This window comes from Python bivittatus, unplaced genomic scaffold (genome assembly GCF_059951505.1).
Source record: "Python bivittatus isolate LINGU-HERP-01145 unplaced genomic scaffold, Pbiv_v1 ctg000570_np1212, whole genome shotgun sequence".
Lineage (NCBI taxonomy): Eukaryota > Metazoa > Chordata > Lepidosauria > Squamata > Pythonidae > Python > Python bivittatus.
The window spans coordinates 9143304-9160018 of record NW_028277097.1 but is presented as its reverse complement, the minus strand read 5'-3'; the positions used below and the strand labels follow the sequence as shown (position 1 = coordinate 9160018).

The 16715-nt window shown below is 37.8% G+C and overlaps 1 protein-coding gene across 3 annotated transcripts in view; it reads right to left on the bottom strand.

Annotated features, from left to right (window-relative positions):
* PRLR (prolactin receptor) overlaps nucleotides 1-16715 on the bottom strand; it is a 167421-nt gene that overhangs the window by 30706 nt on the left and 120000 nt on the right. For 2 of the 3 annotated variants that reach the window (XM_007426679.4, XM_025165705.2), the window contains exon 4: nucleotides 1235-1345. In XM_007426679.4, the coding sequence (XP_007426741.2) occupies nucleotides 1235-1345 (111 nt within the window). Of the gene's footprint in view, nucleotides 1-1234; nucleotides 1346-16715 lie in introns of those variants that run through there. The other variant, XM_088152923.1, reaches the window with a different exon arrangement.

Here is a 16715-nt window from a genome sequence, read left to right as displayed (position 1 = left end):
TGCCACAGAGTTATTTGTGTTTGCTCTGATCCCCATCCATGTAGCTGCCCAAAAGAAGGGGGTTAGTGGAGTGTTATTGCTGCTCCTTCTGTTTCTAGTGCTATGCCTGTTCAGACTTAACAAGCAAACAAGTAATAACACTTGCAAAAAGGAAAGCAGCAGAAGACCACGGATTAAGACATGGACTTTAGCAGGCATCTAACCATGGCTAATGCTGGTATGACAGCAGGGGAGAGTATAACCCAGTTTAACTTTGTAGTATGGATCCTACCATGTATTCTACCAATAAGGACATATTTTCCACTAGGTCTTCTAGTGGACACTTTTGTTTTTGTTATTTTTGTTTATTTGTGCCTGCCTTCAATGGAACAGAAGAGTGTAGGGCAGCTTCCTCCAACAAGAGTCCTCAAAATACTTTGGCCTTCAACTCCTATCAAGCCCAGCCAGAATGACTGAAAGTCAGAAATGATGGATGCCATATCCAATACCTCTGGAGGGACCAACACTGGGGAAACATGATCTACGCAAGTTTTGTTAATTAATAACACTCAAATTAAACATTTCTATGCTTAAAAACTATACAACCGCATTGAAACAATGTTGAAAGCACAGCATAAACATTTTGAAATATAATAGTAACAAATAAAAATACAATATATAAGCAATGAAAGCATAACAGCAGGCAGAGGAGTTTAAAAGGTTCTATAAAACACTTGTATCTAAAATTTTAAATTACTGTATTAACATATTAAAAATAGCAAGAGAATTAAAATGTTTCGGCATTAGAAAAATAATAAATGGACCCAGGAATGCCTTACTGGGATAGGGTATTCTAGAGGTAAGGGGCTGGCTTAGTACTTATTGGACTTCTGCATAAGAAAGCATCCAGAACATGGTCTCTGAGATGATTTAGGGCATGCTGGCTGGGGAATTCTGGGAGTTGAAGTCCACTAATCTTAAAGTGGCCAAGTTTGGACAACACCGATTTAGGGTTTGGGTAGGAATTGATGACTCAGTTATAGTTCCTACGGAACTGATCAAGTTTTCTTCAACGGGATGGCAGATAACCTCCCCTTTAAGGTGGGGAGATTCCAACTGAAGGTTAGAAATAGAAGTTAGACATTAAAAGCTATTAACAATAGAGCCAATTATCATGACGATGTCATCAGAGATTTACATTAAATCATTTCAAAATTGTAATAATCATAATGGGCAAGAAACATTAAGCACTCACCATCAACAATCCATATGCTGAGATAAGGTAGCAGAATAAATGCATCCAATACTGACTGCCGCAGCTTCATGCCTGTGTCCTCTTTCACCTCCAGGAAGAAATTAGAATTCACTGGGAAACAAGACAAGAAATAATTGTTTATGATATGAATTCCATGTCACATATTTTCAAAGTGTTCTTTTCAGATAATTTAAAGGATTGATAAGCATTTGAAAAGGATCGATTAAGCATTTGACAAAATTTTCCATGAGATTCCAGTAGAAAAGATGGCACAATATGGGCTGGACTGTCTACAGAGCTGGTTGAACAGTTATACCCAATGAGTGTATGTCACTAGCTCCATATCCCACTGGACAGAACTGTCAAGCAGAGTATTACAGGCCATGTGCTGCTCAACCTATTTATAAATGACTTGGACGTGGGGTTAGAAGAGATGATTATCAAACCTGTGTATTGTGGGGAGACAATAAACATTTTGGAGGGCAGAATCAAGATACAGAAGGACCCTGACAAGCTGGAGCAAGATGAAGTTCAGCAGAGACAAATGCAAAGTCCTTTATTTGGGTAGGAAAAAAAAACACATTACAGATATTAGAATAGGATAGTGGGAGATGCTAAAAGCACATCTGCCAACAATTCTAATTAAGAGAAAAAAATATAGCAGAAGTAGATGATGTGATGGAAAAACCTTAGTGGAGATCTGAAAACAACAACAACAAAACATATTTTGCAGTGCTAGATCACAGACACTGTAGGAATATGAAATAATTTGAAACGTGCATTCTAGTCCTAACCTACAGAACAACAGAGAGCAAGTCTGCTCCATCTTCAGAAAACAGGGCTTTTAGAAATTCGTGCTGCCTCTTAATCTTCTCCAGACTAACATACATAACTTTTTCAAGAGGTTCTCACCTTTCTTGACACAGCAAATACCCTGGAGTTCCCCGAAGCAGTTGTAAAACTGGGCTGACTTCAGTTGCTGACTTCAATTGCTTCTTAAACTACTGTAATTACAGCAAAGGACACATGTACTGGATCTCCACTCATGGATCTTGCAAAGTAGGCTGTTTAGTGGTGGTGTAGATGAATGCATGTAACTGCTTCACTTCAGAATTTATTTTTATAGTGAGAACAAATAAAATGTTCTTGCAAGGAAGTATCTCTTTCCATTTAAATCATTTTAATTGGAAGGAGGCTAATCTGACAACAGAAATGAAGTGGAATAGAGTGGTGTGATGATTGTACTTATGTCCATATTAGGTTCCAAAACTGATCTTCACTATGCAATTTTTTTTTAAATAGCACTATCCCAAATAGTTTTTCTTCTATCTAAACAACTAGAGACTTACATTTTCAGTTGCTAATTACCTCTTTGTTTTCAAATTTGCTTACATGTTCCTGAACATTTTATTCCGTGTTTTCCAATTCTGTTTCTGTCCCACCTTTCAATATTTTAAATAATAATTTTATTCTTTTAATGTGCCTCAATTCTTTTCAAGTCACTTTCCTGATTCAAAACAAATCCCTTTTAAAAGGAATAATTTATTTTTAAGTTCTCCATTCTCATACTTCCAGCTGATTCCCTTTTATTCCTTCCCAAGGAATTGTCAGTTCCTGTAATGGTACGTGGGAAAGACCTTGGGAGATGGGGGGAAGAGATGGTGCCTAGGGAACAGTCAGATAAGAGACAGCGTAGCTGCAAAACCTCCCTAATTTTGGGGGCTGTAAAGGAGATGGCGGTGGATTTATACTTTCAGACTTGAAAGATTCTGTTAATGTAGCTTTAGAATAAAGTAGAATTAGCTTATCTGGTCATGTTTCCTGTCTGGTCTACCTGGGAAGGCTGACAGTTCTTTCCTGTCATTGACCTGGTTTAGACATTACACTAAGCCCTGATATATTTATATAGTTTGTTGAATAAGCCAACATTAGCTAGGCTCACACATTGGGCTAAACCATTAAACACAATATTCATACTATAATAGATTCTATATATGATGCGTGATGTATAAATCTAGCCATTCTCTTGTTCCTTCACATTAAAGTCAGGATGTCTCATGACACATATAAAAAAGCAGTGGGATTTCAATCACATGGTTGTGGCTGCCACCTTGACTTTTCTGATCCACCTTGCAGATGCCCCTGAAAAGTTCAAGCTGTGCTTCATTTTACTCAGTTATCATAATATCACTGGTTCTTGAGGTCTCCCTTTGTTACGTGTTTTGAACTCAGGCAAATAGACAAGTCTATTCAGGTAGATAGACTGAATGACTGATTACATGCCATCCAGTCATTGCTGACTCTTAGAGAACACATAGATAGATTTTCTCCATGATGATCTGCCCCTAACCTGGTCCTTTAGCTCTTCCAACGGTGCCCCCATCACCACTGGAACTGAGTCAATCCATCTTGCTGCTGCTCATTCTCTTATTCTCTCTCCTTCCACTTTTCCCAGCATTAGAGAACAGGGTCTTTGCCTAACGTGTCCTAAATAGGATCATTTGAGCCTGGTCATTTGTACCTTGAGTGAGAACTCTGGGATTTGATTTGTTTGAAGATCCATTTGTTTGTTTTCTTGGCTGTTCACAGTATCTCAGAAGTCTTCTCCAACACCAACTTTCAAGAGCATCAATACTCTTCCTAACCTGCTTCTTTAAAGTCCAACTTTTGCTTCCATAAAGTATCACAGGGAATACCATTGCTTGCATGATTCTGATCTTTGTAGGTATAGATACATCATGGCATTTGAATATCTTTCCCAAGGGCTTCATGGCTGTTTTACCAAGTGCTAGTCTGCAGAGTATTTCTTGACTGCTTGTTCCTTTACTGTTGGTTGATCCTAAAAGGCAGAAGCCATCCACCACTTTGATACTTCATTGCCAATGAATGTCTATTCAGGTAGAAGTGACCACAATTCTTAATAATTTCAATTTTGTTTTATGGAACAATGCAACTAATCTGCAATCTAGTGTTGGGAGAAAACGAAAATGAAACTGGGGCCACCAGAGATCAGTAAAGCATGCTTAGATTGCTTCTTGCTTTCTTAATAAACAATACCTTTGAGAAAATATATCCCAACCATTACATCCCAACTGTAAATGAAATGTATTTTTCAATGCTGAAGTTACGTTTTTCATATTTTTGAAATTAGATGATAGCCCACAGGATGCCTGTTCTCCTCCCCCCCCCCTTTTGCTCTTTTTTAACATATCTGTTAAATATAAATTTTATTTTATTATTTTTTATTTATTTTATTTATTGGATTTCTCCCCCGCCGATCTCCCCCACAATAGGTAATAGATAAATTTAATGTTTATCTTAATGTTCAGCTTGAAGATCTTTCTGAAAGTTCTTGCAGCACATACCTGCTGGCTGGTCTGAAAAAAAAATCTAAGCAAAATCCTTGATAGCACATAGATAGAAATCTAGGAAGGAATCCCTGAGCTATAGACTAGACTGGAATAGCCTGTTACTAGGTAACGTGAGAGGACAGTAAATCATTAGTTATTTAATTTATTATAATTTTATTATGAATGCCCCGGAGAGAGAGAAGTGATTGTAAAGTGTTTTGGTTCTAGGGCCAAAATTATTTGGCTGGACTCAAGTAGCATGCTGTTATTGGAGAGTGTGGTCCACTCTTTGCTCTTCTGCTTTAGGTAATAAATCATCTAGATTGACTTTGATTGGTTTTGTTTTCAGAAATGAGAAGCCATGATTCTTCAGATGCCTTCTCACAAATGTTTCTGTTCCATGTTTCCTTTCTCTGGTAAATGTGCTCAATTTCCTATCAGCTGTCACTGCTTCCTGCCAATGAACAAAAACTGGAGAAGTTGCATCAGATTTATTAGGGTGAGCATAATTTATCAGAGAAAGGAAACATGGAACAGAAACATTTGTGAGAAGGCATCTGAAGAATCATGGCTTCTCATTTCTGAAAACAAAACCAATCAAAGTCAATCTAGATGATTTATTACCTAAAGCAGAAGAGCAAAGAGTGGACCACACTCTCCAATAACAGCATGCTACTTGAGTCCAGCCAAATAATTTTGGCCCTAGAACCAAAACACTTTACAATCACTTCTCTCTCTCCGGGGCATTCATAATAAAATTATAATAAATTAAATAACTAATGATTTACTGTCCTCTCACGTTACCTAGTAACAGGCTATTCCAGTCTAGTCTATAGCTCAGGGATTCCTTCCTAGATTTCTATCTATGTGCTATCAAGGATTTTGCTTAGATTTTTTTTTCAGACCAGCCAGCAGGTATGTGCTGCAAGAACTTTCAGAAAGATCTTCAAGCTGAACATTAAGATAAACATTAAATTTATCTATTACCTATTGTGGGGGAGATCGGCGGGGGAGAAATCCAATAAATAAAATAAATAAAAAATAATAAAATAAAATTTATATTTAACAGATATGTTAAAAAAGAGCAAAAAGGGGGGGGGGAGGAGAACAGGCATCCTGTGGGCTATCATCTAATTTCAAAAATATGAAAAACATAACTTCAGCATTGAAAAATACATTTTTAGTACGTAGGGCAGAGGTAGATCACATGTCAGCCTTCAGATGCTGCCAGTTCTAGTCAACTAGGGAGTGAAAGAAAATGGAAGTTGCAGTCCAGCAGTTGCAAGGATGTCCACTTGTACTGGCAATTAATCTTTCCAAGGGTACACTTGGGCCCTGCTAAGAGGTAGAAAACTTTGCAAATTATGACAAAATGAGATGTAATGAGAGCCAATGTCATATAGTGGTTAAAATGCTGGGGAGTGGGGGGAACCAGGTTGGAATCCAACTTCAGGCACAGAAGTTCACTTGTGACTTTGAGCTGGTTACTCTCAACCCAACCTTCCACCCAGATTGCGACTGAGAGGAAAAATAGGAGGAGGGAACACTATGTAGGCAGCCATGAGCTCCTGAATAAAAGCTCCAGTGTAAATCTAATAAATAAATCAAAACAAGTAAACTCACAAAAAGCTAGAATAAAGACTCGGCTTAAATTGTGATTGAAAACGTCTCTAGGAAGAAGCCTATGAAATTTTCTTCTGAGAAATCACACACTGGATCTGGTTGCAAATCTATGGTTTCCTTAAGGAATTGTGCACCCATCAAAACTTAAATATTTACTTTGAGTGTTTTCAGGTGAACCGGTTTCCTAAGCACTGTGCCTTAACCAAAGAAAGAATGCTGCAGCAGACTCAGATATCTGATGGCCAATTGTTTTGCCACTCGTTCTTCTTTCAATTTCTGTAGTTTGTTTTCTTCCTCTGTCAAAACAAATCTAATTTCTCCTAACTGAGAGTCAGATAAAATAGATATGATGTTTTTATGGAAATGATTCAGCAGAGTGGGCTATTTTCTTTCAGAAAGCCAGGAATCATGCATAGGGGTAAACCTCGCCTTCTGGTGCACAAGCTATTAGAATAAATTTAAAGTTAAATAATTTTTAAAAATTTATTATTTAAAAAAGTGTGTACCTTGTCTTATGAAAGAATTCTCCAGTTTTATCTGAAATAACATCCCCAAAGAGTTTTTCATTTTGTTTTTCAGGAAAATTGCTTTCAAACTAATTTTTTGCTGCTCAATGTTCCAGCATCTTCAAGTGGAATAAACATTTTATCCCACAACTGAAACATTATGATATAGTAGTAACTGGGCTACTAGATCTGCTCTGTAGGAATCCAGATGATCACTTGATGGCAGCAAAAGGTTTTTGGTATCTTTTTGCTGTGATCTAAGGGTTGGTGTAATGGAATTTGAGGGTGACCTTGCAAGATGGAGGGAAGAGATGCTGCCTAGGAAATGATCAGAAAAAAGAGAAAGGAGTCCGCAACAGAGTAATGGCCAGAGAACAAAACTTAGGAAGGACCTGCCCTAACTACTCGGGCAGTAAATAGGGAGGGTGAGAGATCTGTGCTTTCAGACTTGCAAGATTCTGTTAATGTAGCCTTACAATAAAGTAGAATTAGCTCATCTAGTTGTGTTTCCTAGCTAGTTTACCTAGGAGGGCTGACAGTTGTCTTGATTTTTGGAATACCAAAGAGCTGCCAAATTTCACTTTGATAGATGCTGTGCTATTGTCATATGAATTTTTGGGCAAGCTCAATCAGGAATGTTTCCTGCATAAGGTTGTACAGAAATGAATGAATATTATGCAACTGCACAGATGACTCACTCTTGTTTAACATCCATCACAGTCAAAACCGTCAACCCACATAGCACTTCCGGGGAAGAAATGGAGAACTGAAGATGGCTTCACTGAGAGCAGAGCCAACAACCATGGCGGAACGAAGACCCGGTGAGTAGACCGGCTCTACAAGATTCCTCTCCAGAAAAGGAGAGGACTTGGGACACAGGTTGCTCCTCACAGGAAGACCACAAGACAGTGGTCTCCAATGGATTTATATCTCTGGGAGATGAGTGAACGCCATCTTTGCCCAAACTGCACTTGGTGTCTTCATGGACATGGGGTTCGCGTACTTCTTTTTCTAATCACTTTTGGAAATTGCTTGTTAATTGCTTTTTTGCTATTAGGAACCTCTGGAATGGCAGGTTTTACAGCACTGGGTGAGTTTCCTTCAATACATATTGAAAGAAGTTTTAAATACAGTGGTACCTCGGGATACGAACGCCTCTACTAACGAACTTTTCGGGTTACGACCAGCTCCGGCCGCAAAAATTTACCTCGATGTGCGAACTCCGCCTCGGGGTACGGTCATTTTTCCGCCCTGACACGTGGTCCGTGGCCATTTTTGCACCCCTGACACGTGGTCCGCGGCCATTTTTGCACCCCTGACATGTGGTCCGTGGCCATTTTTCTGCCGCACCGCACGGCACCTGGCCATTTTCATGCCGTGCCCAGCCGTTTTCCCGCCGCACCGCGCCGCGCCCGGCCGCTTTCCCTCCGCGCCGTGCCGCGCCGCGCCGCGCCCGGCCGTTTTCCCGCCCGATGTGTGGTCCGCGGACGCCAGAACGGATTAACGGTAATTACATTGAACCTTATGGGAGAATTTGCTTCGGGGTGTGACCAAATTCGGGCAGAGGGCGGAACGGATTAACCATATTTACATTGAACCTTATGGGGAAATTTGCCTCGGGGTGCAACCAAATTCGGAGGGCTGAACGGATTAACCGGATTTACATTGAACCCTATGGGGAAATTTCCTTCGGGTTACGACCAACTCGGGATACGCCCAGAGTCACGGAATGGATTAAGTTCGTATCCCGAGGTACCACTGTACAAGTTTAAGGGTTAAAAAAATTTTTTTTTCTGGAATAAACAGCAAAAGGGTGATTACAATTTTGATTTTAGAAAGTTACAAATGGACTAAGGGTCCAGATGGTTTTGAAATAAGATTTTGAAATTAATTATAAGAATCCTTCCTGTTGGAAAATGCTGTTGTTTTGAATTCTTAAAAAAAAAACATGATAGGATGGGATTTTGAAGGTTGAACACTAGTGGGAACCAGAAGCAACTGAAGATTACAGTTAAAGGAGAAGAACACTTAAATCTGACTTACTAATACAGAATGGAACAACTACTTTAACAATGGACGTATTGAAGGATATTTGTGAACAATGGACCAGAAGTTAATTTTAAGAGTGTCTGTCATTATAATAGACTGTCCTTAAAAGATGTTATGGAAGAGGGGCAAGTTTTACCAAACAAGACTGAGACTGATCTGAAAGTGGATTTAAAAATGACAGGCTGCAAGAATGACATGGAAAAAGATGCTACACTGGATATACAAATGAAACCGGCTGATGTCTTAATAATTAAAAGGGATATACCAATAACAAACCGAAAGAGTGACTTAGATAACTTTTCTATATTGGATTTACAAAAGAGACTTGTTAAAGTTTTGAAGAATTTTGTGAGAAGGGACAAAATAAAAATGAAAAGAAATCAAGTTTTAGGACATTATTTGAAGGGACTAAAGATCAAGATTGTTAAATGTAAAAGGAAGGAATTTAAAGGTCTATTTGATCAAGGTTAAAATAGATATGTTGCTATCTCTGGTAACCCTTAATGGACTTTTGCTGGTCAGGAAGAGAAGGTGATAAGTTACTAAAATTGTGTATTCTTGTTGTGATGAAGGGGGAAGTCATTTCTTTATATATTTCTTTTCTTTACTATATTCTCATTTTTTTCTTACTTTTCTATTTTTCCTTCTATTTTTGTACTTTCAATTTTTTCTTTTTATTCTTTTATTTTTCTTAGTTTGTATTAGTTTTTATGTTTTTAATTGTAATGTTTAATAAGATTACTATCAAAACATACACTCACACAGAAGATATTCATGAGAAGGAATGATGGACAAATCCAGACTACAGATTTAATGGTATAGAGAATAGGATACATAATGAATGATTCCTTCTTTCAAGGTAGCCTTTTAATTTTAATTTTCAGGGAATAAGAGATGCCTATGGTTTCGTTCACATAGTATTTCTTGGTAATTACTTAGCATACTGTGCAATTTGTAAACCATGATGGCTCAGTGTAAAATCTAAACTCAGTTAATTGTGATTTATGCCATCCCTCCCCCATTCCTTCAATGCGCCCCCCCTTGAAAGCCTGTTTCTTTGTCCTGGGGAGGCTATGTGGGCAATAGGCTGCGGATGGGGCATTTTGAAAAAAATATTCTGGATTAGGACAACGTTTGAACTCAGGCAAAGAGTAAATTCGTAGCATGTCATCTAATGACAACTCCCAAGATTCTTTGTGAGGAAGCTATGAGCTATACACAAAGTTTGCAGAGCTTGAATCTCTCATTATTCTGTTCATAGGTAGAGAAGGATTCTGAAGAGAGTGGGTGGAAAACCTTGTACATAATTACCTCAAACTACAATTGCAGTACTAAATACTTACTAGGAAGTAAGTTCTACTGAATCCAGTCAATCTTATTTCTGTGTAAATCAGGGTAAAACTATACTGTAAATCTCAATGGAGCTTATTTCCAAGCATATATGCCAAAAACTTTGCTCTAAGAGTTTGGAGCGTAGGAAAAAGGCTTGGGAAGGAGATGAATGAACATAAACAAGCAGGGAACATTATCCAATTTCTTAGAAACATCAATAAACTCACAATTTTGTGTTTGTGGCAAAGATGACCTAAGGTATAGTTACACTTAAGGTTTTAAAATACCTCTTGCTTGAATGCTGTTATGTAATCTAAATGTAAAACATACACGTGCCAGGATGCTAATTTAAAGCAGAAATGTTTCTTTCTAGTTGTCTAATACAAATGGATAAAAATCATCAATGCAGTGAATAAGAGACTTATAAAGTGGCTTAAATTTAATTTATAAAAATTGCTCTTAAGACTGAAATATAAAACCGCAGATTTCCATGATGCACTTGTTACTGAATTGTATAATTTTGCAAGGTTAATTAGGGATACTATATTTGGTAAGTGCTACATGTAGTTTGTAAACAGGCATAGAAAACACGGCAATGGCCAAAGGATTAAGAGAGAGAGAGAGAGAGAGAGAGAGAGAGAGAGAGAGAGAGAGAGAAAACAGTTTATATTCCAGGATAAAAAAAGGGACAGTGCTAAAAAGTGCTCAAATTAACAAAAATTCCACATCTCACATGCTACCAAGATTTTACAATCTAGATTTCAACAATAATGGAATGAGAATTGCCAGACATACTGGATTTAGAAGACAGGGGTACATCCAATGGAAAATGGAAAAGACAAGGGTGTTCCAAGACAATATCTATTTGTGCTTTACTAATTATACAAAAGCTTTTGACTATGGTGACCACAACAAAATTTTATACAGAGCCCTTAAAAACATGAGTGTACCCAGGCTCCCTCATCTGCCAATTAGAGACTATATTATGGCTAGGTAACTGTCAGAAAGAAACATGAAGTAACTAAATGTTTAAAAAAACAGAAAACGAATGCACCAGAGTTGTATTCTGTCACCTCTTGTTGAAGGTGAAGGAAAACACTGATCAGCTGCTGAAAAGTAAAAAAAGAGAAAAAGAAAAAAAGAAATCCCTAAGATTATTTTAACAAGCAATGCCAACCAAATCCAACAGATGGCGAAGAAGTTGAGGTTATAATAGAGATTATCTTCTTTGACAAAAATTCACAAGGATAGCAACTGTAGTTATGAAATAAAGAGAGGTCTGCTACTTGGGAGAAAGTCTGTGGCAGATCTAGACGAAGAATTAGTGAAGAGACATCACCCTGTTAACAAACATAGGTATTCTTGAGACTTTCCCGTATGTGGCATATGGCTGTGAAACCTGAATCATCAGAAAGCCTGAAAAAAAGAAAACTGATACCTCTGAATTGCTGGAGAAAGTTATTGAGAATAACTTGGACTACAGGAATAGCAGCTTATCAAACACTAGATAAAGTGCTTTCTAGAAGTACTATGTGAAAGTAAGGGTCATTGGAGAAGATTCTAATGTTTAGAACAATCTAAGGTAATTGAAAAAGAGGCCAACAGAAGGCAAAGTGGCTGGATACCATCACTGAAGACAGAAACATGAGCCTTCAAGAACTCAAGAAGTATTGCTGATAGCAAAATGATGTCCACTGAGTCACAAAATGTCAGAAGTGACTGAAAAACAACTGGATCTGGGCACAAAATTCAGATGACCACTAGATGACTGGAAAGACATACAAAAAAATTCCAACCCCTTGCTGTCATCTACTAGTCATCTGGATTTTTGCAGACCAGATCTGAGAGCCAGAATCCAACCTTTTTGGCCTGGTGGCACATTTGGAATTTTGAAATGAAGTAGTAGGTGACAGCAAAAATGAATAGCTAGTCACTGAACACTTGTTTATCAGAATATAATCTGGTCAAATTATTTCCAATCTGTAATGGAATTCTCTGAATCTGGGAACTAGAATAGTGGTTTGTGAGGCCAGAACATCTGTACATTCTTTCCTTATCAGACAACTGGGTAGCAACATCTCCTCCATGTCAAAAGGCAGATAGAATATACTTACTAATACATCATGCTAAAGTACACATATCCAGTTTTCAGGAAAGAATGCCCTTTCCTTTCAATAAATTCGACTAATGAGACTTTGTAAGAACCTAGCTTTCTTGGTTGTGAGTGGCTGTTAAGGTCTGACAAAATCTTCTTGTAATACCTCCACACAAACACACACATGCAATATTGTCTATCACAGCAGCTTATTCTTTTTTTCTGGGGCATACTTCCAAAAAAATCCCCAACAACATCAAGAGCCACACACAGTTTTTCTTTTCTAAGAACGTATATTTCTTTTAAATGAAATTGATGTTATCAGCTGTCACTTTGCTTTGTAGCATGCCAGCTTCTCATTTAGTGATTTTTTAAATTAAAAGAATCTAAAATAAAACATTAAATCAGTTGGAGCAAGGAAATACCCACAGTCATTGTATCGCTGCACTACAGATGATGAATCAAATCTTCAATAAGCAATGGGGAACTGTGCTCCTCCAGATGTAAATGAATTGCTCTTAGTATCTTTCACCACTAGTTACTCTAATTTGTTCTCTGGGAATTGTAGTCCTAACATTTCTTCAGTGCAAACAGGCTGGAGAAGATTGCAAGGTTAATACTACATCACCTTCTAGCAAAAAACGCTTGAGCTAAATTGATCATGGATTAAAATCTGAACCAAACCTTTGTCATAAGTTGATTGCTGTATCATGTGAAGAGTCCCTCCAATATTACTGAAAATATTATTTAAATATTTGATAAGTATCACACAGAAGTGGGCAAAAGATCTACTGCACAAGAGGAAGGACTAGATCTAACAAATTTAAATAATAGGAAGCATACTTTTGTTGAACATAGGACAAACATCTTGATTTGAAGATGTTTAGCTTTTTTAGTTTAATTGAATAATTATTTTAAAATTGTTTTAAACTTGCTTTTAAATGTTTTAGCCATGAAACACAAATGTAATTTGAGGTTATTCTTAAGGATGTAAAAAGCAGGATAAAAATGCTTATAAGTAGCTACTAGTACAAAGGATTCACCCTCCCTGAGGTCTTTAAGCATTTCTGTTAGTTGAAATGCTAACAGTTAGCATTGAACTAACTGAAATGTTAGTTAGGGGTATGGGGCCAGTCAGTTGCTTCTCCTTTGGATTTCATGCTATGAGCAAATAGTTGTACCAGAAGATTTATAAGACTCCCTGGCTGGGGGATTCTGGGAGTTGAAGTCCACACATCTTCAAGCCGCCAAGGCTGAGAAACACTGCTTTAGAGCTTTTTTTAATCCTATGACATCTCTCCCAGATCATAAAGCAAACAAGCAGTGTCTGGTTTGCTCCGCTCTGTTCCCATTTATGGCAGTTTATGGCAAGAGCTAAGTTGTTATCTCTTTGCTTATCCATATCATAGAATAAGCTACTCAAAAAACAAAGTTCTGTGACCTCACAGTATTCTGAAAAAGACAGTCGTTCCCTGGACTCCTTTCTCCTTGGCCCCATACCCCTTTCCATAATGGTCCACTGCTTTTAGCTTCTCTCCTATGAATGAATGGGCAATGACTACAAGCTTAAAATGAGAAAATGTCCCTTTGGCACATAGTGAGAACAGCTATCACTATGGATCCTTCAGTTGTGCTCTTCCATTTCCTCTTCCTCCTCCTCCTTTGACAAACATTCTGGGGAGGCCATTCAAGGTAAGAGGTGGGGACTGAAATTATTACTGCCAGTTCATGCTGCCTTTAACATGCTGCAATAAAGTTGAGAGGAATGATAAGAAATTCAGCCCAAATCCTACAAACAGGGCATGGTTAGTTGACAGTACTTCCATGTGTGCGCCTCCCCTGAATGTGTAATCAGTGCCTTTGTGTACAGTGATGACTTCTCCTTCACTATGTTCATGTGAAGAGAAGTAAAAGTCTCAGGCAATTTAGCCTGATGTGTCTTGGGGACAAAAGTTATTTGATACAGACATCAGAAGGAAACAGCATACTAGTCATCTTTTTCTACGCATCTAGCATCTTTTAAATTTTCAGCATCCTTACAATATTCATACATTCACAGCAACCATGTCAGAACATCAGTGCTATTCCACCATGAACTATTATTGTATAGATGGAGAACCGAAGTGAAAAAAACATTACGTATCACCATTGGCAAATCATCTATGACACAGAGGTGGGGTATGAATGCAGACTTCTTACATCTCTGTCTGATGATGATGAAGATGATGATCATAATGGATCTCCAGTCTTCTCCATTTTCTACAAAGTTAACCAACTTTGATTCAATAAAGATTTTCTTTTCCCAAAACAACAGATTTGCGGGGGAGGGGGGGGGGAGGAAGAGCTTCCATAACAATATCACTATGCACTTACTGCAAAAGAATTGTTGACCTCTAGCAGTTTTTAGTAGTTGTTTCATTAATGTGAATTTTTAATTCTATTATCAAATTGGAGTCATTTTATTTGTTATTTTATGACAAGCGTGGGACATAATGAAGATGATACCCATGAGTAATGTCTCTGAATGTGTTCTGCAATCAAAGACAGGAGGTACATACAGTAACTCTGGTGACACAAATTTAACTACGACTTAAACAACCAAAACATATGTTCAAGCTTGTGCTGTTCGCATCTTTGGTTCTGTTCAGAATATAAATACTAGATAATTAGCTGTGCCACTTTGACTTAGAGTAAACAGTTGCCTAGATGGCCAATGCCTGCTGTCAGATATTTGAAAAGCCATTATACACAATGGCCTCTTGACACGTCTAGTCTCATAAACACTGAATTAGAAAGATTTCAGAAGAAGATGGAAAGAATAAAGAGAGGGAAAATGGTGAAACATCAGGTCTTGTATGCAACATAGACATACTCGTTAGTTAGAATAGCCAGGAACAAAGTTATTTAAAGGAAGCATTTTTTAAAACTCAGTCTCTTCCTTAAATATATATCTCTATGAAAACCCCTCTCTTTTCAACTTAAAAAAATGAAACAAAAACAACAGACCTATGGTCCTTCAACTAGCATTTCCCCTAGGGAGGATGTCTCACATAGATGTGGTTTCCATTTATTTTTAACTTCATTTATTGTGATCAATGGCAAAGAGATTGTAGGAATTTTATCCCAAAAATCTGCAAGGTAGAAGATTGCCTACTCTAAGAACACTCAAAGGGAAAATAGATAGTGGTAAACTGGAAGAATCATAGAATTTAAATTTGTTTTTATATGAGATTTGATGGTTGTCTCTCCAATAATTTTTCAGAACAACAAATTGCACTGAATTGTTTTTCTTGTAATAAATACTAAGTGGTCTTGATCACTCCATTTACTGCCTAGAACATATTACTGGGACTTTGGCTCTTTGAACTTAACTCTCAACCGTACAAATACACCTAATGAACTTTGGGTGAGAGAATGTTTATTGAAGCTTTACAAACTTTGCCATAGCAACCAGTGAGGCCAGAGTTGAAAGACTGTAGGAAAAAACTGTCAGTGGAAAGGATCATTTCTTTAGTTATGGGTTCAAATAATTTGCAATAATTCAAGTAAAGGTCATAATAAATGACCCAGTTTGCACTGGGGCTCTTTAACTGAGCACTCTCCCACAAAATCCTTGGATTGAGTTACCTTTCTCCAAAAGTAGAACATTGTCTGAGATGTCCATGTGATGCTCCGTTACATCGAGTTTCCTAGACATTTTTTGTTTTACTATTTTAGGGTCTTTTCAATCCTTTTTATCTACACCAAATAAATGGTACCTGCATTTCTCCTCCTGGTTGAAAGACAGCTTTAAAAAATATTTCCCTTCTTTTCATCTGGAGGCAGTAGGTTGATTAGAGCACTTTTGCCCAGCCTGATCCTTTTCTGAGTTATCGAGATGACAACCCCAGAGATCCAAGACAGTAAGGTCAACAGCTCTGCTGGCTTGGAACTCTGGCCATGATAGTCTAACGTGCCTGGTGTTGGGGAAGGGATTAGAGCTACTGAATCATTTAAACATGCTGGCTGGGGAATTCTGGGAGTTGAAGCCCACACATCTTAAATTGAGGAACACTGATTTAAACCAAAGGTGTCCTATGTTCTTTTAAATCCCATGGAATACGGATCCAGTTTAGACTCCAATCCAGTCACATGTCAGAGCATGTGGCCATCAAAGGCACTCTTGCTAAATGAGGACACTGAAGCTTGGCAGGAGGTAAGCAGGCAACTAATTTGCGGGTGTGGATTTCAATTTTTAGGTAAGAATGACATTTCCACAGAGTGACAGCTCAACCATTTGTTCAAGCCTTGATTTAAAGTCTGTTTTCAGTGATGGTTTTCCTATGCTGCACTCCACCTCCCTTGTCATTTACTGAAAAAACAACTGTTTTGACATTGCCTGAACTTTTTGTTTCAAACTGGGAGAAAATGCTTCTGTGAAATAATCACAATAGCAGCCTTGGAATGTAATGACTAAGTATAGTTTTTGTTATGTAAATGAGCTTTTCAGCTTCCCTGCTTTCCCTTCCCTTGTCTTCTCATGTGTG